The sequence below is a fragment of the Crinia signifera genome, chromosome 4 (assembly GCF_055691185.1).
Source record: "Crinia signifera chromosome 4, ASM5569118v1, whole genome shotgun sequence".
Taxonomy (NCBI): Eukaryota; Metazoa; Chordata; class Amphibia; order Anura; family Myobatrachidae; genus Crinia; species Crinia signifera.
Genome location: NC_139220.1, coordinates 54,650,559 through 54,673,540, shown reverse-complemented (window position 1 = coordinate 54,673,540; position 22,982 = coordinate 54,650,559). Strand labels below are relative to the sequence as shown.

General features: G+C 43.4%; 1 protein-coding gene and 1 non-coding gene across 2 annotated transcripts; one reads left to right on the top strand and one right to left on the bottom strand.

The window, feature by feature from the left end:
- Positions 1–4,841: 4,841 nt before the first annotated feature.
- Positions 4,842–4,949, bottom strand: LOC146076803 (U6 spliceosomal RNA). Its single transcript, XR_014474200.1, has one exon. It is a non-coding gene; the product is annotated as a U6 spliceosomal RNA (small nuclear RNA).
- Positions 4,950–12,032: 7,083 nt separating this feature from the next.
- On the top strand, positions 12,033–14,039 carry FOXI1 (forkhead box I1). Its single transcript, XM_083179619.1, has 2 exons — positions 12,033–12,612; positions 13,318–14,039. The coding sequence occupies exons 1-2, from the start codon at positions 12,039–12,041 to the stop codon at positions 13,857–13,859; spliced, it is 1,116 nt and encodes a 371-aa protein (XP_083035745.1). The 5' UTR covers positions 12,033–12,038; the 3' UTR covers positions 13,860–14,039.
- The last annotated feature ends 8,943 nt before the right edge of the window (positions 14,040–22,982 follow it).

Here is a 22,982-nt window from a genome sequence, read left to right as displayed (position 1 = left end):
CCAAGGAGCCGGAACCTGTACTCTAACGGTGTCTATTATTAAAGAATGGTGTTTTAGTACTGAAGCTTATCATTTAACACATGGTGTTTCATATAAATACTTTTAAATTAGGATTGCCTTTTATTTCCAAGTATTGAATCTAATATCCAGAGAGTTTAGGATTTATAGATATTTGCATATGGTATATGCCATACATGTAATTAGGAGCACTTTTCCATTATTTTAGGGTCACTGACTAAGCTTCGTTATAAGCACCAACAATAACCACAGTGGCACTTGCAAATTATAACAGCACACTAGCCAATAGACTGAAGAAGATAAATGTATAGTACAGAAGCGTAATAACCACAAGAAACACAATATACTGTAACAGCAGCCACAGACATATGTGTGGTTAGTGAAGTGATTTGTATATCCTGTACTGAATATGTACGCACAAGACATATCAATGGTTTTCTATATCAATTTTAATTTAGCCTGAAGTAGGCCAAAGATAAACATTTGTCCTGATCTGTCTGCTGTAATGAAAAACCCACATTAGCAGACTGAATTATCATATTATCCTAATTTCTATCTTTCATGCCTATTCTTTGTTTGCCTCTTGTACCACTGCACTAATCCCATATCATTACATTACTTAAATGTTCTCAATAATAATTAACCTAAAGAACGACTTTATTTATAATCCACACACTTTTCTTATATAAACACATCTCTTGAATATTTATTTGTCAATTTATGAAACTAATCCTTGTATCCTCCTTGTCATCCTCATTCATTGTCTATATTCCAGATATATAACACATAAATATATATACTATACTATGTAAATATATAATACTATACTATGCAAATATGTATATACTAATACAATTATTATTCAGCGTCATTATGTATCAAAGGGTTCCACACATCTCAGTCTGTAACCTTACTTGGGCAAAGTCATCTATACGTTCTGTTTCATGTCATTGTATAGAATTTACTTTATGTCATGATTCCCTCAATGTACACGGCTGTGTAATATGTCCGTGTTGGAAATAAAACATAATAATAATAGTAATAATAATAATAATAATTATCATCATGATCATCATTTAGTGCACATTTTATTGACAAAACGTACAGTACCGAATAGTAAAACATTTCAAAATACTTTCTATGATTATTGACAAAACATACAGTACCGAATAGTAAAACATTTCAAAATACTTTCTATGATTTCTAAAATGGGATTATTATTATTATTATTATTATTACTACATATTAGCAGTGTCCAGAGAACTGTACAATATCTAGAACTAAAGCTTGCAGGTTAGTATTGTAAGCTAGCGGACACAGCAGAACAACAATAACATGATAACTATGGTGACCTACAGACGGAGACGATAATTAGACGTATGTCATGGCGTTTGTGACCTCCGTTACTTTATATTTTTCCAGTTTATACTAAAATAGACAAGAAAAGTAACCGCAGGCATAAATGGGGGACTAGTTACACACAGAGAATAGATGATATCTGTAACTGTTGCAGTGCCTGTTATGTGGGACATACCTGTAGGTGGGCATGAGTACTATAATAATGCATTGCTTTCATTATGGCTGTAGTGTGACCTTCATACACCAATCATCTACCCTGGGAAATATTTTGCTGTCACAATGGTCCCAGTATTTATGGACAGTTTGTAGCTCCTTGTTATGAGCAGTCGAGTTAACATTACACTTGGTGGACGATAGATAGTCACACGTCCATTCGTCAATGGAAGTTTATCCTACAATACCGTAACGCTATAAAATAGATGCGATTGTTTGTTTCCATTACACTGTGAGATTCAAGGTAAGATCAAGGGGCGCAAAACAAAACTGTTGTGTCGCCAAAACGTTTCCCACAGGCCGTCACAGATGAATCAGTAACTATTTGTTGCAGTTTTCTGATTTTGCCAGACATAGCGTCGTTCAATAATATTATTATGCTGTCTATTTACTGTAATCTCACGACGGCCACAATGAACTGAAACCAAAATACTGTATACAAGTGCTTTAAATGTATCTACTCTAAGCAGTGGCTTCCTAGCATTTACTACGAGCGTGTGTAACAGTAGTGCCGGCAGTCTCACCGCCACCGCTTCGTCAGCCTTAACTTTTATTACAGCTGCAAAAGAGCAGAGATTTTAAATCTCACATTTTATTATGAGAAAAAAAATGAATCTTGCCAGAGCACAGAACGTTCCCATGTACGCATTATATTTTTGTAAAAGATGAGTGGGTGGCACCAGGCTAGAATAAGATCATAAATACCACAGCAGCCTATTCCCACCAGGTGTTATTCCAATGTTATCACAGATCTGAATTCTAGAATATCAGCTTTTATTTAAAACATCTCCATTGACAAACTTAGCAGCCTTAGGAGCATGGCTTGGGCAACGGAACATCAGCAACCAGTGGATTAAATCTATAGGGAATAGGGATGAGCACATTGTTCCATTTAATGTGTACAAAGAAAGGGACAAATACATTTTTTCGTTCATTTATATATATATAATACTAATGGCATCATGTTGTTAGCCACTACAGATCACTGTCCTCACACAAGCCCTTATTCTGGTTGGTGCGGTCGAGCCGCATATGCGGCTCCGACCGCACCAGACGAATCCCCGCCCACCCTACGGATCGCCACGGCCGTCCGTACACGGACGGCTGGCGATCCGCATAAAAATGGTGGAGGCTACGCCTCCACCATGGTGGGAGCTGCCCCCTGCATTCGATGGTCGTCGACCATCGAAGGCAGGTCCGCACGCCGCGGCAGCTCCCGCAAGCTGAGACCAAACGGACAATCGTCCGTGTGGTAGCTTGTATGGGGGCTGAAAGCTGACATCCGGCGACGTCAGCTTTCCGCCCCCATGAGTTGCGTCATGCCCTCATTAGCATGCGTACGCCCCGCGTTTGCATGGGAACGCCCATGAAACGCGGGGCGTATACATAGGGAAATGAGGGCATGAAGCCCCTCACTCCCCTATACGCCCCCTTTGCGGCGTAGTAAATTTCTGTGCGGCGAATTCGCCTGCACATGCGCAGATTGACCTCTGCGCATGTGCAGACGGAAAACATCGGCGGTACGGCCGCACGCGGGCCGTACCGCGCGAATCTGAATAAGGGCCTTACTCCCAAATAAAGCTATTTTCAGGTTCCCTAAAGACACAGAGCCAAGTACCATGACAGTTGTAGCTGTTCGGCCCGTACTGACATACACAGGCAATACATCCACAAGTCACAGTGAAAAAAGAGAATATTGATGCTTTGCGCGTTGTTACGATTGTTATTTAAAATCATTAAGACTAATAAAAAATGTTTGAATAAAATATGACATTTTGTGTGAGCTTTGGCCCGAGGCCTTCCAAATGCTCCTGATCATGCTGAACTTGATGATGATGATCAAGATGATGTTATAATAATAATAATAATATTATTATTAGTCTTAAGGGGGTCTTCAATCCCAGGTCATGACTGTCAATCCGCCCCGACAGCCGTGATCCTGGCCCATTTGTGTTTTCACCAGGCGGGATTCAATGTCCCGCTTCGCAATCGGCATAAAGGGGGCGTGTCTGCGAACACAGCCGCGGACTGTTGAGATTTGACCGTAATTTTCAAAACAGGCCCAACAGCTTTTAAAGTCAGACCCATTCTGTCGATTTGCCTCTTCAATGCTGTCAGGAAAGACAGCATTGAATAGGGGCCCGCTGCTATTTCCCCTGTTGGAAATAGCGGCAGGGATTGAATACCCCATTACTCTTAGTAGAAGTAGTAGTGTTATACTTATGTAGTGCTATACATTGAGGGAGTCATTATACTAATAACATAATACAATAAGAAGGCAAGGCTGCCCTGGCCAAATGATCTTACAATTTAAAGCCGGATACACATCTGCACGATAGCTGTTCGATTTGTCTTTCAGTACTAATCTGAACAACAAATTGTGCATACAGTATTGTGAAGGTGTTTGCCCGATTGTCTGCTCCAGCAAGTTGCAAACAATATCTCCTGGTTGGCTTTGCTGCATGGCCAATCAGAAGATATTGTGTACGAGGTGACGCAGTGTAATGAATATGGAATGACATCACTCTTTTATTCATTACATCACACAGTGTGTAGGGTAATCTTGATGACCTGGGACGAAGGGATTTCATCCTGTCCATCAAGCAGATTGCATGTCATTCTACTGTGTACCTGGCAAGAGCTATGATGCATAATTGATACATTAGGTGCTGTAGAGAAATAACAATTGTAGTTGATGGTGTAGAAGCTATACCAGCCATAAATGTTGTATCAACCCTTAGTGACTGGCATTTGTGTGGTGTCAGAGGCGTAACTCTGGGAGGCAAAGGAGTCATCTGCCGCCGGGCTCCTGCTCCCAAGGGGGCACCTCTCCTCCCCTGCAAGAATTATTCAGTTAATTGAAAGCCATCGATATAGCTTCTGTGGCTGACTCCCCCCTCCCAGAAGGACCATAAATGTCACATTCTTTTCATTTTAAACATAATATACATACATTCAGTACACACATGCATACATACATATCATCTATATACAGGTATATACTGTATGTCTACACATGCATACATATCATCTATATACAGGTATATTTAGGTCTAGTGTCCATTTGTGTGTCTCCAAAACATTGGCATCTGTTGGCAGCATGTGAAACTACATCTCTTTCTCTCACACATGCAAAAACAATCACAAGGTAGCACTGTGTGGTGTGGTACGGCTAGACAGGAATAACAGTGGAAGTTGGAGACATATAAGAGTTATTGTATAGTTATGATAGTCAGTTACTGGGAACCGTGGCTGTGCTTCACCAATTCTTTTTTTTTGCGTGTCATCCTTGCGCAGCAGCCATGCTAATCTTCTCTGTATCGTTCCAATTTTAGTATATGAGCTGCTGAAGCGAGCCGGCTACAGCCTGCATGATGTTTATGTGAGCTGCCATTGAGCAAGATACATTTACAATAGAGCTGATAGCTATTGGTGCTTCCACCATATGGTTGCTGCACCTGACTAGACTGCAAATATAATGCTATTTTATGTGTTTATGGTTACCTAGAGTGTTTTGGCCCTTAGAACAAATAATGCATCTTTACAAAAATCCCATCTTGGACCCCCATCTAGGACAACATGGCAACCTTAAAAAAACATGGTTTACAAAAAAAAAATCAGTTTTGCTCTTCCCTGTCCCCTCTAAGGGCAGGATGTATTAATATACATCACTGCCCTTCGCCATACCCCCGCCGCGATACCAGCGCATATGTACTAAAATATGCGGCTGGCATTGCGGTGCGGTGAGGGGTCTCCATCACCTCCCAGCCACCTGCTTCTCCCCTGCAGCCGGGACAGCTCAGCGTGGCTGTCACCGGCGCCTCCTCCTCCCCCCTGCAGCCGGAAGAACATCCGGATGCGTTGCTAGGGGGAGGAAGGACTTACCTTCCGGGTTCCAGGAGGACCTGTAAGAAGGTAAGCCCAAGGGAGGGGGAGAGGGGGGTTTGGCGAGGCGGCGGGGTTGCGGCAGAGGCGGCGGGCAGTGAAAAGAACCCCATTGGCTTCTATAGGGTATCGCCACCCAAAGGTGGTGATACCCTGCCCGGCGATATCGGTGCAGCCGGGTAATAGTACATAGGAAAATACGGTAAAACAGGGGTTTTACCGCATTTTCCCCTTAGTACATCTCGCCCTAAATGACCAATACTGTATAACCAGCAGGTGCAATAAAAGCAGATAATATCAGTCTTTTATGAAACTGGTGCACATGAACGCTCTACACAGCAATAGGATAATAAAGTCACCCGGATTCATTTGCAGATCATTTTTGGGGACAAATGTAGGACCGCTTGGGTTATTACCTCTAGGTACCAGAACAGTACCTACAGTGGTGCTGTGTGTAGTTAATGTACTTTCTTCTTGTTATTGTACTTTGCAGTGGTAGAATTGATGGTAAGGACCAAAAAAGTTAAAATATTGCAATCAAATAAACAAAACTATTCTTATTTGCATACTGTATGTATTCATGTCTTCTGGGAATTGATACATCTATAGATGGGTACACATTATGCATTATGGGTTTTATTTACTAAGTTGGGAGGTCTATTGAAGATGGGATGTAGAACATCCATCTTAGTAAATAATCCCTTATGTGGCCCCAGCGACATCTTGTGCGATGGGTGCCAACATCGGCAAGGGCAAACACACTTGCCAATGTTGCCACAATAGCGGGAAATAGGGGGGAGCGGGGGCCACAGCATTCCAAAGCAAGGGCTGACCTCCATTATCGTGCATGTACAGACGATGGATGGTGATGCCGATGATATGTGGGAGTGTGCATTGTCAGCGACATAGGGCCTTATTCAGATCTGAGCTCAGTACAGATTTGTGTGAGTTATTTTGTTTCTGTGCAGGGTAAATACTGGCTGCATTATTTTTACAGTGCAATTTAGATTTTAGTTTAAGCACACCCCACCCAAATTTAACTCTCTCTATACATGTTACATCTGCCCCTCCTGCAATGCACATGGTTTTGCCCATTTTCCAAACAAATTTGTACTGAGCTCTGATCTGAACAAGGCCCATAGTGCGTACACACTATATGATATTTAGATGTTGACATTCTGCCCCGCGGAATCAGCAAAATCGTTACGGATATTATCCAGTGTGTACCGAGCTTTAGTCGGCAATAGCTATATTGTCATGATCATATGAAAATTAAGTGTGCTGCCCCCAGATCTCAAACAAAAGTTAATGCTGTATGTGTGTTATTGTCACATTACAAAAAAATTATTCAAAGCAATAAGTAATTGTATTTAACCTACAGTTTTGCATTAAGAGATCATGGGCCAAACGTAATAGGGGGATGCAGTTTAAATCCCGGCGGTCGGGATCCCGGCGTTCAGAATCCCGATGCTGGAATCCGGACTGCCGAAATCCCAACACTTTCTCCCTCCGTGGGTGTCCACGACACCCCTGGAGGGAGAATAAATTAGCGTGCCGAGCGTAGCGAGGCACTGGTCCCGCTGCGTGGGGATTTCGGCGGTCGGGATTCCAGCGTCGGGATTTTGAACGCCGGGATCCCGACCGCCGGGATTTCATACCGACTCCAGTAATAGGGTTTGAGATTTTGGGAGAGTTTTCCCAATTTTCCAATTTGTTTTAAAGCGGCAATCATTTACACTGCACAACCAGGGTGATTTTGCCATGTCATTGATTGCCGCTGTAAAGAATTGGGAAAACTCTCCCAAAATCTCTCCCTTTCTGATTGTCACATCCTAATACATTTGGCCCCAAGTTGTAGTTATCATAAGAGAAAGCTCTGTGCATATAATGAAACTAGTCAGGGGGATATTGGGAACTATGGGCCTAATTCAGATCGCATCACTGGAGTGCTAATTTTGGAGCCCTGCACTCAGGTATACACCGTCCCACCAGAGTGTAATCCCACCCTGTGCAAGCCTGCAAATTGCTTAGCAGGGCTTGTGAAAATGAGTTGGATCGGTGAATAGCTGCAAATCCATTTGCAAGCCGCCTTAACAGTGAATGATATTTCCAGTGTGTGCAGTCTGTGTGCAGCCCAGGACTTACTTGGCTGCCGCAATGGAATCAGTCAGAACATGGCCGAAGCTGACATCACATGACTTCCCCTAACACGCCTGGGCAGACCTGCGTTTTACTGTACCTGACACTCCCAGAAAAGGGACGGTTACCACCCTAAAATGCCAGTTTTCTGTCAGTCAACTTGCCTACGGCCAGCAATAAAATAGGACAGATTTGCACACGTGTACTATGGGCTGTACGCATGCTCAGTCTATCAATAATCGCGGTCCTGTAAATTCACAGCCATGTGATCTGGTCCGAATTACGCCCAATGTATAAAGGTTCTCCTTGCCAGGTGCATCTAATATGGACAATAATTAATATGTCTATATAATAGATAAGACAAAGCTAATGTGGCATGAGCATGTTTTCTGCAAATTGGGGAACACTAGATGTCGCCATATGCCCCAACTCAACTCATTTATGTTCATGAACAGTCATGGGACACTGTTGCCTTCACTGGTACCATGCCCACAAGTCATACCGTTACCGCTACAGTATATGCCACCTACAATAAATATTTATTTTACTTTGACAATTAAAAGCTACTGTTCAAACAGTAGATTAAACTATACAGTAATTGGTTCTGTTTAGTGTTTAGTACATTGCTACGGAGAAATATTATATGAACAAATCTTTAATCATTTGGATTTTTATTGTGTTGTATTAACAAACGCATATTGGGGGTCATTCTGGTTCATTCGCAGCAGGGCTGCGCTCGCACGGGGACCGATGTTTTCGTACTGCGAATTTCTGCGCATATGCAGGGTGCTTGCTGCCATAACGAACAGACTGTTCGCCAGGTGCAGTACCCAGGAAAGCGGGTATGGGGAGCTGGGCGGCCCACATTAACATATGGGAGTGCCCAGTGTTTCATGGGTGTTCCCATGAGAACACAGGGATTTCTCATGCTAACAAGGCCATGATGCGGGTTGGGGGGGGGGGGCGCCCAGATCACATCACCGGACGTCAGCTGCCTGTCCATTTCCTTCCCAGAATGCACGCCTATGTAAGGTTGCATCTTTAATGCATATACAGTAGCATTTTGTTACATTCAGAACGTAATTTCATATTAAATGATATCAATAAAATATACATAAACAATCACAGGTAAAGCTAGTATAAACGTCTTAGCCACATACACTATCTATGTAAATCCAATTTCTTAATATTTTTTATATATTTATATTTACTGTAAATGTAGTGAGCAGGAACCAAAAATACATTCTTCGAATTATTGAATCGATTTCAGCCCCTTTTTTTCCACAAATAATTTCTGTTGTAGGAATTAAAATGTAACAAAACCTGAAGAAATATATTTTATGTCTTTTTTTTTTTTGACAGTGTTATTAATTGTGTACATCTCACACTGTGTATTCAGCCAACAATAATAGTGGAGCATTCCCGTTATCTCGTTCTAAGATAAATTCCTTTTGCTCTCTTCATCTAACACCGCTCCATTAACTTTGAAGACATTATCATGGCAGCTCCCACAAGTTTGTAGTTAGGTTGTAAATCAATTAATTTTTTTTTCATTTTCAGATACACCGATATCTCTAAGAGTACTCTGGAAGCAATGCTAATGAGTAGGATTTATAATAATGGGTAACACGGATGGTGTAATGGTCCTAAAAGTGTGGAGTTTGTATATTCTCCCAGTGCTTGCATTGAGTTCCTCAACGTACTCCCGTTTCCTCCTACAATCCAAACAGGTACTATTAGGTTAATCGGATACAAATATGTGCAGCGACGAACTGGCCCGCTGAAACAGCCCTGGCATTTGTGCAAGCACGTGACCTTTGTTGCACGCATGCACACGCCAGGCACACACACTTGTGAGCACACATGCGCCCGTTGCCTCTCCCGGCTTGTAAGAGAGAGGGGAATAGCGGCGTGTGATCCCCCCTCTCTCCTGGACCTCAGCGGTGCACAGGCAGAGCCGCCGGACCCACCACGAGTCCTGCGGCCCTTTCTGTGCGCCAATCAGTAGGCGGAGCCTCCACCTTGCATAAAGAAATCGGCCCACCTGGTCATCGGCCCCTCTGGCATTTGCCAGAAGTGCCAGATGGCCAGTCCGACCCTGAATGTGTGTATATACATGGTATGGAGAATGTAAGCTCCACTGGGGCAGGGAATGAATACGCTAAGGAATTTGTGTCACTATATAAATAACTGGAAATAATTTAATAATAAGGCACAGTAGGTCAATGGTTGCGGCACCTCACCCTTTTTTTGGACAAGTCTCTGGCTCTGCTCATTTAATGAGCATTACTACACTCCATTATTATCGTATATACAGTATAATCCACAGATTATTAGTATAGTATAAAAGACCTAGGAGGTACGCTACAAGTGAAAAACACGTCACTTGGCTTTTCATTGTTACCGACAGCATTTGAAATCACTTTTCCTGCCAGTGCGGCCTTTTTTAGGCACAGCAGGTTGCTAGAAGTGGCCATTGAGCACTCAGTCCTGGACCCATCTCTACCCACCCATGAAACAAACAAAGACATCTACTTATCATAAACTTCAAGTAAAACATGTGCTAAAAACAAGACAACCAGCACCATCAAAGACAGAGCAGACAGCACTGGAAGCCGTGCATCATATAAACATTACAGGACTTATCTAACAAAAACAAAACAACAGCAGGCAACCTGTCTTCAATAAATGTTATGTTGTCACACTGTCCCTGTACAGCTTTTAAATAAAAGCGTCTTAGAGTACATCTTAAAGTTACTAGCCATAGATGCAATGTAATATGCAGTGTTACGCACTGTACAGTAGGTGCTCTCATGACATTTTGAGGTAAACTTCCATCTTGTTTTATATATATTTATTTATACATGCATGTGTTTTATTTTGTACAGCATCTTATCTAAGCAAAGTGCTGTGTCTTAGGCCCCTCCCATGCTCCATTCTGGCCAAAGCTTAAGATGCATTAAGCACACACCTTTGTTGTTCTCCTGACTGATGTATGTACCATTCAAGTAACCTTCAGAATTGAAATCCCTTCCATCTTTTTGCCATTTTATTTCTGAGGATTTGAAGAATATGAATGCAATTTGAAGTTTGCGGTGTTAAGTTTTCCTTCATTCCTTTGCATCACTATGAAAAGAAATGACTGTAGATTATTAACAAGAATATAATTATTCTCTCTGATCTGTACTGCACGATAATGTCCATGGTTAATCTGATTTTCATTCTTAATAAAGCACTTTGCAGAACTTTAACTACCCTACAAGATGCATGAGGTTTCTCGTTGGGTAATGTGGTCCATACGATAAATGCGCATCTATCCAGAAACTGGATAATGAGATTATTTTTTTAAAACCAGTTTAAGTACAATTTATTTCTAAATAACAAATACATTGAAAGCCTCAAGGGCAGCAGTCTAGTCTTATTAGTGTGTGTGTATTGTCACTGACTTTCCTTTGTAATGCATTGCTTCAATTAAAAGCAGTGTGTACATAGTTGATGCTATATAAATAAACATGGATGCGAGTACAGTAAGTAGCTAATACCACTGCAGAAAAGTATTTGGAGGAAAATAAAAAAAATCCCAATTTTCAGTGTCATGCGCTGTTTGGGAAATGTTGTTATTTTGCGCACAACCCCTATATGCAGGAAACTAAACATTATGAAGGGTAAAGATGATTTTTGATGCTTATCTCTCTTTATATGGCAATTAAACTTAGGACAAAATACCAAGCCAATAAACAGAAGTAAATGTACTGTAGTAAGTAGTAAATGTTTTACATTTTAAAGAGTATTTTGTGGCATTATTGAAATCTGCGATCAGGTGTTACGTACACTATAAGGGCTAAAAAAAAAAGAAAAAACCTGGGCTAAAAAAATAAAAATAAAAAAATGCAGGTGTATGCAGGTGTCACATACAATGTATCAAATCCAGAACAGACGTTCTGTTAAAAAAAAAAACCTTTGTCCCATATGCTGTAATATAATTCACTTTTGTATACATCTATAAAGTTTTATTGTGTTAAGAAGTTTTTAGTGCATTTTTATCCATTTCTTTGTACTGGTATCAGTCTGTAAAATACCACATTTTAAGGTAAGGACTTTTACCTGTTGTAGATTTGCTGTAATAATGTACTATTTTTATTTTATTTTATTTTTTTAGAAAGAACCAGATAAAAAAAAAATATTCCATTCTTTCAAAAGATAAATACTCATAAATTTTAAATGGTTTTATAGGCTGCCAGCATTCTAAAAAGGGATATCACTTAATCTCCAGCCAGTCAGTGAGGGCTGGGCGGAGCAAACCCAGAAACCTAGCTACTGACAGGTGTATAAGTAGTGGTGAGGAAGGGCACAGTCAATACACCTGTTTCAAGACAGTAGCAAGCACAGGTGCATTAGGCTCTGTAGCCTACCAGCTTTATATTATGAGTGCATTTGATCCACAGACACACTCTCCCCCACGCTGTGGGCCACAGTTTCCAAATATTGGACAAGAACCTCCCGAGATGAATATCTACTGTGATAGCATCTTCCACCCACAGACCATGCCTAGTCCTCAACGACCTTCAAACTTTGAAACAGGAGATTACAGCGCTGCTTCAAATCCTTATATTTGGCTGAATGGACCTTCCATCACACCACCTCCCTACCTGCCAGGCTCTAACACCAGCCACTTCATGCCTCAGTCGTATGGGATGCAGAGACAGCTGTTGCCCAACATGCATGGCTTGGGAGGATCTGAGTTAGGATGGCTTCCAATCCCTTCCCAGGAAGAACTGATGAAGTTGGTGAGACCTCCTTACTCCTATTCTGCATTAATAGCCATGGCAATACATGGTGCTCAGGACAAGAGGCTGACACTCAGCCAGATCTACCAATATGTGGCTGAGAACTTTCCTTTCTATAACAAGAGCAAGGCTGGCTGGCAAAACTCAATCCGACATAATTTGTCTCTTAATGATTGCTTCAAAAAAGTGCCCAGGGATGAAGATGATCCAGGTAAATGTCTTATTATTATTTTTGAATTTTACACATAATAACAGAAGAGGTAGATTTTTTTTCTTTCTCAGGCATAAGGATAGGAAGTTACTGGCTGCTTAAATGCCATTTAGTAAAATGCAGTACATTATGTTAACTGTGTAATGTGGTTCAAAAACTCACAGGAATTTAGACAGCGATAGGAAATTTGAGGAACCGTCACTAATGTACGGCTTGCCGATTGATGTACAGTATAGTGTGCTTTGGAACTGACAAATAAAATGTCTTGAGCATACTTTGGTTTGGTACTCTGAATTTTTGCATTGTTCTAATCTTTCTCTCATTCTGTTGTTGTTAAGCCTGTTTTAAGCTGTATTTGATGTGACCTATGGATATTACATAAGGGGGGATACATTAAGCCTTGAGAGAGGTCAATTAGAGAAGTTGCCCAAAGCACCAATCAGCTTATGTCTTTCATCTAGCACAGTATTTGAACTGAAATATATAATTTGATCGGTTGGTTTGGGCAACTCTTCCACTTTATCTCTCTCCAAGGCTTGATGCATCTCCCCTAACATCAGTAAAATGCTAAATTAACCTAGGTAAAGTGTTTTAAACTCAAATGATGCTATCAACGTAGACCTCTAAAGTCAACCATGACTTCAATGACCTTGGATGCAGTATATATATATATATAAATACTAATAGGATATTTTGTTCTATTAGGTAAAGGAAACTACTGGACATTGGATCCGAACTGTGAAAAGATGTTTGATAATGGAAACTTCCGCAGAAAGAGAAAGAGAAAGTCTGACCTCAACGGACAGCTAGCTTCTGAGAAAGCAGAGGGAAGCCCTCTGACCGGTAGTCCAAAGAACGGGGAACACCAAGACTTGTTGGAGAGCTCCTCACCAGGAACTGATGACTCATCTGAAAAGAGATTATCTCCACCCGCTATAGCACCATGCCTTAACAACTTTCTGTCTAGCATGAGCAGCTACGTCAGCAGTGCCAACTCTGTAAGTAGGTCGGTTCCGCTGGGACTCAATAACGAAACATCTGATAAAATGGGACAGAACATGATGGGCTTCAACTCTTACTCCCCACTATCAAACATACCAAGCCACGGAGGGTCAGAGTGGTCGACTACGGTGCCATCAAATCCTTTTGGTTACGGCAGTTCAGTTTTAAATCAGTTCAATTCCCATTTCTACAACAGTATCAATGCAAATAACACACTCTACTCCAGAGAAGGGACAGAAGTATAAGTTACCATTAGCATTGTACTGTAGAATAGGATAACAGCGTATCTGTATGATAAAAACATGCAAGAACTACAACAACAAAAAACACTGTACTGGGTAAAAGATGTAAATATCTTGCTTTTTTTTTTTATTCTCTTATTTTCTCATAACAAGCAGGTTAATATTTAAGTTGCACTTACTAAATGATAAATGATGCATACACTTTTCAAAAATAGAAAGTGACCTTACACGATATTATTACAAAAAGTGTTGACTTGCTCGCTCATTTAAAACAATACAGTAAATATGTTTTAGGACTTGGTGAAAAGTAATGTAAGAACGTTATCTACAGTACAGCGTACTTACTTGTATCCAACTTTTTTGGAAGACTGCCCTATAGTTACACACTGCCTTTTATTGCTTAACATTTGCATAGTGCAGAACTCTTAGAAATGTTGTAGTTTCAAAAGATGCACATTTACATGGATGTTATTACAGAACGCTCAGCCCCGCTGCTGTATAGACTTTTACCATAATCATCGGCTTTTTCTACAACTCTGTATTTATAAATGTTTACCGGGGGTAATATACTGCTGGCTATGGGATAAATATACTGGGTTGCAGTTCGGATTATCATGACTTTTTGAAAATGTTTAATATGTTTATGTTCTTCCTCTGACTTCACTGTGTAGGTAAAAAGTAGGTCCATTTTTAATAAAATAACACAAAGCTATCGATGTCTGTGCATTTTCTTGTGTTTTTTTTCTCACAATGTACATCATACAAATTTACAAAATGAGTAAATATGCCAAAAAATTATGTGCCAACAAAATAAATAACTTAGGGGAAGATGCACTAAGCTGTAAAAGTGATAAAATGTAGAGTGATAAACAGCCAGCCAATCAGCTCCTACCTGCCATGTCAACGACGGTGTCAAATCAGGCGGGAGCTGATTGGTTGGCTATTTATCACCATACATGTTATCACTTTTCAAGCTTCGTGCATCTGGCCCACAATGGGACTACAAAATAGAACTCAGTGGTATGCAGAACTTAGTTTACACCAAACACACTTTACTAGTTGTGATTTGCTGGAGCAAGGGCCAGTAAAAGTCAGATTCAACTAGGTACAACAAGGCTGTGTGTTAGTGTGTGTGTTATTACTATTGCCTCTGATGTGTAAGGGCCCGTGGTACTCAGCAGGCCCAGAAAGGTACATAAACACAGGAGACACAAAACAGGGACAACAAGAAAAACATAATAAATGAAAACATTTCTAAAACAGAGTAGACAGGATACAGACCATGAAATAGCTTATTGTCTAATGTGAGTTAGAATGCTGGCATTGGCGTTTAAACAAGCTGGTAGCCAGTATTAATTATTATACAAGCCAGCGCTATATATTATTTTTCCTAATTTTATAGATATAATATGATTTAGTGCCCTTGGCTATGATTATAATTTTGGGTGTCAATCTGGTACAGAAGCTTCCATCCTGCCATAATAAACAATGACTGTCTCACAGCTAATCCTACCTTTCCACATCACATACAGCATGGTTTTTTTATAACAGGTTTGAGGCTGTGTGAATTGTTCCTGGTGAGAAACATGATGAGTTGACAGCTATGAGGGAAATAACTTTCACTACCTGCAAGGCACACTCTGCATTTCTAAGGGAACCCTGCTTTCTTTTGTAATGTGCAACATGCTCTATAGATCTACAGATTGTAGGGGGTAGAGAAATGGATGGATATAAAGTACCAGCCAATCAGCTGCTAATTGCCATGTTACAGGCTGTGTTTGAAAAAATGAAAGAAGTTTGTTGGCTGGTAATTTGGGCCTTATTCTTGTTCACTCTTTCTGACAAAATTCTTTTATAGCCCCGTACACATGGGGGAGATATATTGCTCAGTTTCTCCTTTTCATCAGTGATCAGAGATGGTCGCTGATGAAAGGGAACCTCTGCCGGCGGAAAGGGAATGGGGCTTAAAACGGGAGCGCGCACCTGGCGAGTTATCGTCAGGGCACACTCCCATCACTGGCAATATGGTCGCCAGCGACCATATTCCCAGCAATATCAGCCCCTATCGCAGCCGTGTGTACACGGCTTAAGATGGACAAAAACCATGTGCACTGCAGGTGGGGCAGATGTAACTTGTGCAGAGAGAATTAGATTTGGGTGGGGTAAAATAAAGCAGCCAGTATTTACCCTGCACAGAAACAAAATAACTTACCCAAATCTAATTCTCTCTCCACATTTTACATCTGCCCCCCTGCAGTGCATATGGTTTTGTCCATCTAAGGATTTTGTCAGAAAGAGTGAACTAGAATAAGGCCCTCTGTCTCTGACTACATCTTAGTACATATACCGAAACTCTACTGATCAATCAGCTCCTCCGGTAGCTTTCATTTACTGAGTGTGTTTGAATAATGACAGATAGGAGATGATTAGTTGGTTCTTTATCTCTTTCTCTCTACTTTATCACTCAACATGCTTTGCTAAATCATAGGAGCCCTCTGAGTAAAGGAGCCTACACACGGGTGTTGCTGATGTTGCTGATCACTCAGCAAGATTGCTCAGTACACAGTGTTGCACAGCAATGTGTCAGCGCTGTGTGCTGGGCGATCTGTCAGGGGCAGTTTTCGCTTAGAAAATGCTGTGAAAGTGCTCATGGATTCTCAAATTCTCTAGAGCAAAGGTTAAAACACCCAAGGGTAACCCCTATGAAGAATATATAAAAATTATACATGAAGAACATGTCTGAGATTCCAAAGATATGGCTTTTAAATGATTTTCACATTATGCCTGGCTGCAGATGCAGAACGATGTTAGGCCATTGCATATAATATCAGATTGTACTGTGCTTAGTGCTTTCTCAAAGATATGCAATAACTCTGATTTATACATTAACCAAGATGAATAACAGCAATAAAGGCCCATACACACTCGCTCAGAAAGGGCTTTCTAAGCAAAAACCTTTACTATATCTTCTACTGTGTACAGAACACTGAGGGGCAAATTTATTAAGCTCGGTGAAGTGATAAAGTGTCTGTTTTTTATCACCAGCCAATCAGCTCTTACCAAGCTTGTTATTTCAGTGTTAGGAGCTGATTGGCCGGTGATAAAAACCAGACACTTTATCACTTTACAGAGCTTAATAAATCTACCCTGAATATTGTTAAGATCAGTGGCGTAACTATAAATTTTGCTCCCCCCAGCCAAAAACTTTGTGGCGCCCCCCCCACGGCTCCTCTCCAGCATGTTTCCCCAGTGTGTGACGTGATGACGTCACACCATAACAGTAAAGCTGAAGCAGGAGAGAGGCAGAGAGACCAGCAGACACTTCTGCTTCCCCTGGCTCAGACGCGTTCCAGGCCGCCCCAGCACGCCCAACCTGTACACAGTAGCCAATAGACAGCTCTGTGTACAGTCAATTGAATCAGTGGGGGGATTTGTCGTCTCTGTCATGGCTGACTCGCCTCCGGTGCTCAGCCAGTGGGCAGCGGCAGGCAGCAGCATGTCAGTGCATCGAGCAGGTGTTGGCCCCGCTGCTGCTTGCTCCCCCAAGCAGCTGCTGGGGCTGCCTTACAGTAGTTACGGCACTGGTTAAGATCCCCTCCTTCATCCTGCAGGTTCTGGTGAGGGAGGTCCTCGCTAACGACTGCCATATTGCAGCTGCAGCATGGCCATCGCCCCCCCCCCCCCCATCAGGGCTGTCTTAACAATTGTGAGGGCTCCTGGGCAAAATACCCGGCCACCCTGGCCCACCTACCTCCCACCTATGCTACCTGGATCCAGTTCAGCTGCTGCACATAGGGGGGAGGTTGGGGGTGGTGGGCAGAGTGATCCGGGTATCGGCGGCTGGGCTTGCCTTGTAGCGCTATTTGGGGGTGGGGCAGGAAGCGCTACTGAATTTGAAAAGACTGGCAGGACACTGATTGGCTGAATTCTCTCAGCCATTCAGCATCCAGCCAGTCTTTTCAAATTCAGCAGCTCTTCCTGCCCTGCCGTCTGGCGAATAGCACTACAAGCTCCCAGGCCCAGGCTCTGCTGCCCAGACCCCACTGCCACCCACCCGCCTCCGCAGCCGATCCACAGGGCAGTGCTGTCCATCGGCACAGGTTTCCTACTATACAATATGTTTTCCTGCATGGCAACCAGGCCTGTGCTGATAGACCTTCCCCTCCCTCTTCTCTGCCCTCATCATTGTTTGCAGCCCTCCCTGTGTGGAGGCTTTGTGGTACTCGGGGACCCACACTGATTGGCCATGCGGCTTGCTTGCTTCCTGGTGCTGGTGAGAGGAGCGGCCACCCTATGGGGAGCGACCTGACTCGTCTGGGAGTCTAGTAAGAACAGTGGGGAGACGAGACGGCAAAGTGACTGAGCTCCCCCAGGCGGAGATGAACGGCGTGGAGAGGAGGCTGGGGAGGTCCACAGAAGTGGCAGCGAAGAGGTGGCTACACACACCAGAGTCTCTGCTCCGGAGTGAGAAGTGGAGGAGATATTTTTTCCCATTGGGGTGGGCCCCTAGAGTACTTGGGCCCCTGGGCAACTGCCCATTATGCCCAATGGGAAAGACGACACTGCCTCCCATTACTCCATCTCCGTCGCTCCCTCTCCACCAGCATCAGCAAAAGTGCCAATATCGGCATTGGGCAGGGATCGCCAAGTGTGTATGAGGCTTCAGAATGAATAATGCATAGCATAACATCATTGCAAAGGGCCACAGACGACACTTAAGGCGGTCTCAAGGATTTATTTATGGTATGTGGATAAAATACTGTTTTCTTGTATTATTCATGCCACAGAAGGATTAAAGCTCACTTAAGCTTAAGAGACTGAGCCCACGCAAGTCAGATACAAATGCACACACTTAAATGCAGATCTTTTCCTGTATTCGGTGCACTGCCTGTACTTGGGTGCTCCGGTGCACTGCCTATACCTGTATCAAGCCTTAGAGGAGGATAAAGGCCCTTATTCTGGTTGATATGTGCCCCTGCATTCGCGCAGGGGAGAGATGTTGAGCGACTACGCATGCGCAGCAGGCACTGCTTGTCTGCTGTCCTATTCGCAACTAGCAGTGCGGGCCCCCCGTCCGCAGTGCTAGGTGTGACTGAGATGGTGAAAAAGCGTGGGGCGGCGGTGAAGGAACATGCCCATTGGAACGCCCAGCGGGGGGGGGGGGGATTTGGGGCGGGAAGCTGACGTCAGTGGATGTGAGCTGACCACCCGCTTCCCGCACAGGGGGCACATAGATGTGAGACACCAGAGAGGTGCCTTACATCTGCATGTGCTGAAATCATTTGATGGTTGGCGACCATCGAAAGATTTCCTCCCACATGCAAGCTGCGAATGAATGTTTATGCAAAACATCGATTCGCATGCGTTTGGGGGAATGCAGCATGTGACGGGGGTGGGCGGCGTTTGTGGACTCGCAAAGCTTTCAAATTTGCAGCTTTGTGAGTCAACCAGAATAAGGTCCAAAATGTAGAAGTTCCACAAAGACATCAATAAGGGGGGTATGCAATGGAGTCTGAGATTGCCAGACGTGTGGGATACTCGATGATCCTGGATGTTTTTAAAGGGGCAATCATTTATAAGACTTCAGTAATGAACAATGTAATGCAGGATTAAATTAGTACAATTCCCTTTATTTACCCTTGATCTACAACCCTGGATTTCTGGATGGAATTGCTGCTGACCCCTTCATTATGTGTAGATTAGCAGGTATTGCTACTATTCAATCCTTAACATGCACACGCGTGTGATTTGCGCTTTATAGTCAAAATCGGAAGACAAGTTAGTACAAATCACACAGTGATCCTCATTCTGGTTGCTTTGCACGTTCGCACAGGGGAGTGATGTTGTGCAAATGCGCATGCGCATAAACTTTTATGCACATGTGCAGCCACGTTGTTCGAGCGTGCGTCGTGATTTGATTATTCACCAGCCTGTTCACATGCAGCAGTGTGGACAGGGGGCCTGTGGTGGCGAACATGGGTTACGCCCATGGGATCGCCCAGTATTTTATGGGCGTTCCCATGAAAACACTGGGCGTTCCTATGGATATGCGCCGGAAACAGGCAGCTGATGTCACCGGAAGTCAGCTGCCACCGCCCTCTTCCCATAAAGGGGCGCTGCAGAGACTGACTTAGATCTGCGAGCGCTTGAGAAATCATTTGATAGTCGTGACCATTGATTGACTTCTGCCCCACACACAATATGCAAATGGGTGTTTAAAACATCCATTTGTATGCGTGCGGGGAGATTTACGCTGCGTACGACGGGCGGACCTTCGTTTGGGCGGCGATTAGATGATTTAGAAATTTGCAGCTTTGCGGGTTTATCAGAATGAGGGCCAGTGTGTATACGGCTTGCGATGCCGATGCGCGTCCCTGTGGGATCAGCATCGTAAGACAAAATAGACTGTGCAACCAAGCCAATTCTGACTATATTGTGCATAATCTAATGTTTTAGTATAGAAAAAATTACCCATAGTCAACATTTCAAGTAATTATAGTCAGTATTGTATGGTTCTGGGCTCTAGCGAGTTCAAGAGAGATCGCATAGTTAAAATTGTACATAGCCAAAATCTATACTATGGGATTCAAACATCTCTACTCTCCCCCTAACCACATGACAGCAAACACACCATAGTTTGAAGAACGCTACATGGTACTTTACCAGGTTGGCAGCACAGGACCCGCCTGTTTCCCTGGTCTAGGAGCATGATGGCTGGCGGGATCCCTCCAGGCCTATCTTAAATAGACATAAATATTGGTGCCCTGCCCCCCCCCCCCCCCACACACACACACACATACACACACCATCTTATATAAATATATGTATGTATGTAATGTATATTAAATGAAAAAAAGTGGGACATCTATGGTCGAAGGCGAGTCAGTCACGGAAGCAATATTGATGACATTGAATTGAATGATTCAAACTCGCAGGGGAGGAGAGGTGCCCCCCATAGGAGCAGGAGCCCGGCGGCAGATGACTCCGTTGCCTTCCAGAGTTACACCTCTGCATGATGACATTGTAAGAACACATCATCCTGACTTTTGCTTTGTTGTGCACAATAATACTTTATTATATATTAAACTTAACTGTTACTATAACATGATTGTCTGATTTTTTGCTGTATGATGTCTCAATTAAAAATGTTATTTAAAAAATACCTAGGCAAAAAAAACAGAGAAGAACTATCATAAATCTAGAAAATGACACAGCTGCCAGGGCCAGTTTTGACTTTGCTGGGCCCCAGGCAAAAAACAGCAACTTCTGGCCTCTTCTGACCTTACATGATGCAGTACACCCTCCTCATGTAGCTACAACCTAGCGATACCTAGCGAAACAAAGCAAGCGTGTAAGGACTAACATGATGGCACATTGGGAGTAATTCAGATCTGATCAGATGGCTGCCATCTGATTATCGAATAACTGCACATGCACACTGACCGTAGCGTGCATGAGCAGGGTCTTTCTGCGATAAAATCCTCCAGGTTTTTTTTTTCTCTGGCCGTACGCAAGTTGATGGACAAGCATTAGGCATTTGGGGGTGGTAACCGGCCATATAATGGGAGTGTCATGGAAAACGCAGACATGCCAAACTGTGTTCATGGAAGACCTCTGATGTCAGCTCCGGCCAGGAACAGCCTGTTAAAATCCCAGCTGCGGAGTAAGTCCTGGGCTACGCACAGACTGCACACTCAGGAAAACGCATTCGATGGTGAGTGATTGCTTATAGATTTGCAGCTATTCACAGGGGCTGCGATATTTCTGCTGCCCATTTGCAGCCTTGCATGCGGGAGGTTTTCACTCTGGCGGGGCGATGACTATGCTAATATACCATAAATAGTGTAATATATGGGCAACAACTTACGCAGAAAAGGTTAGGCTGTCCATCAATGTTACACCAATGGTAAATCACCAATCCACCACAAACTTGAGGGGTAAATTTACTAAGAATCATGTTTGGTCCATGTATAAACATAGAGGGTTATTCTGCTTGACACGCAGTGCTGCATGTCATTGTTTGCCCACCTGCCGCTCGTAAATGCCGCCACCCCCTTTGCAGGCCGAATTCGGACGCACAGCTGTGAATGCACACACATCCATTCACAGCTTTTATGGGGTTGCTCACTCAAATCTAAGAAATCTCTGGTGTCTTAGGCTTGCGTGTGTCCTGGAGGGGAACATGGCGGGCAGTTGACATCCGGTGATGTCAGCTGCCCACCCCTGGCAGCCCATTAACATGAGAACGCCCAAGAAATGCTGGGCTTTCCCATGGGCGAGACTACCCACTGCCTCCCCATGCCCCCCACCCGCACTGGAAATGCGCATGCTCACAGCGACACCATTGGTCCCCGCAGAATAAGGCCCATAATGCCCCCAGCAGTGCCATTTACACACAGAATGCATCCAGTAGTACAATATATACAACATCTTGGTTTTGTTGTGCCATGTATCTTGGACTCTGCAAAAGTCACGCTTTGTGATTTTTCTAAAAATTTGCTTCTCTACTCTATTACTTTATACAAATTATACTCAGGGGCGGGTTGGGCCGGGGGGCAGGGTGCCATATGCCCCCAGGCCGCTCTACCAGTAGTCTTGCAGGTCGTCGTCATGTCTCTGTTCCTTTCAAAACATGGCCGCTGCTTCAGGAACATGGCGGCCGGCCTCCAGGGCTACGTGGAGGAGGGCCCGGCCGCCTGTTCCTCCTGATTACTGCCCGTGACAGATGCTGTGTGGGGACGTCAGGACGCTGACGCCGCCCACCCAGGCGTCTGAAGAGAATCGGGGAGCCGCAGCAGGAACTGGGGGAGAAACTTCAAAGGCACAAGCAGCCCAAGCAGGTGAGCATATAACTAAAAGAAATGTATTTCTGCTGTCCTCCTGTTATTTTGCAGGGGGAGCAGCCTGTGGAGTCCTGATGTTGTTGTGCAGGGGGAGCAGCCTGTGGAGTCCTGATGTTGTTGTGCAGGGGGAGAAGCCTGTGGAGTCCTGATGTTGTTGTTGTGCCCTGTTATGATTATACAGGAGGAGCAGCCTGTGGTGTCCTACTGTTATTATACATGTGGAGCAGGGGGTTTTCCCAGCCCTCAGGCCCCCACCCCCTCTCTAATGGAGCAAGTGTTTTAA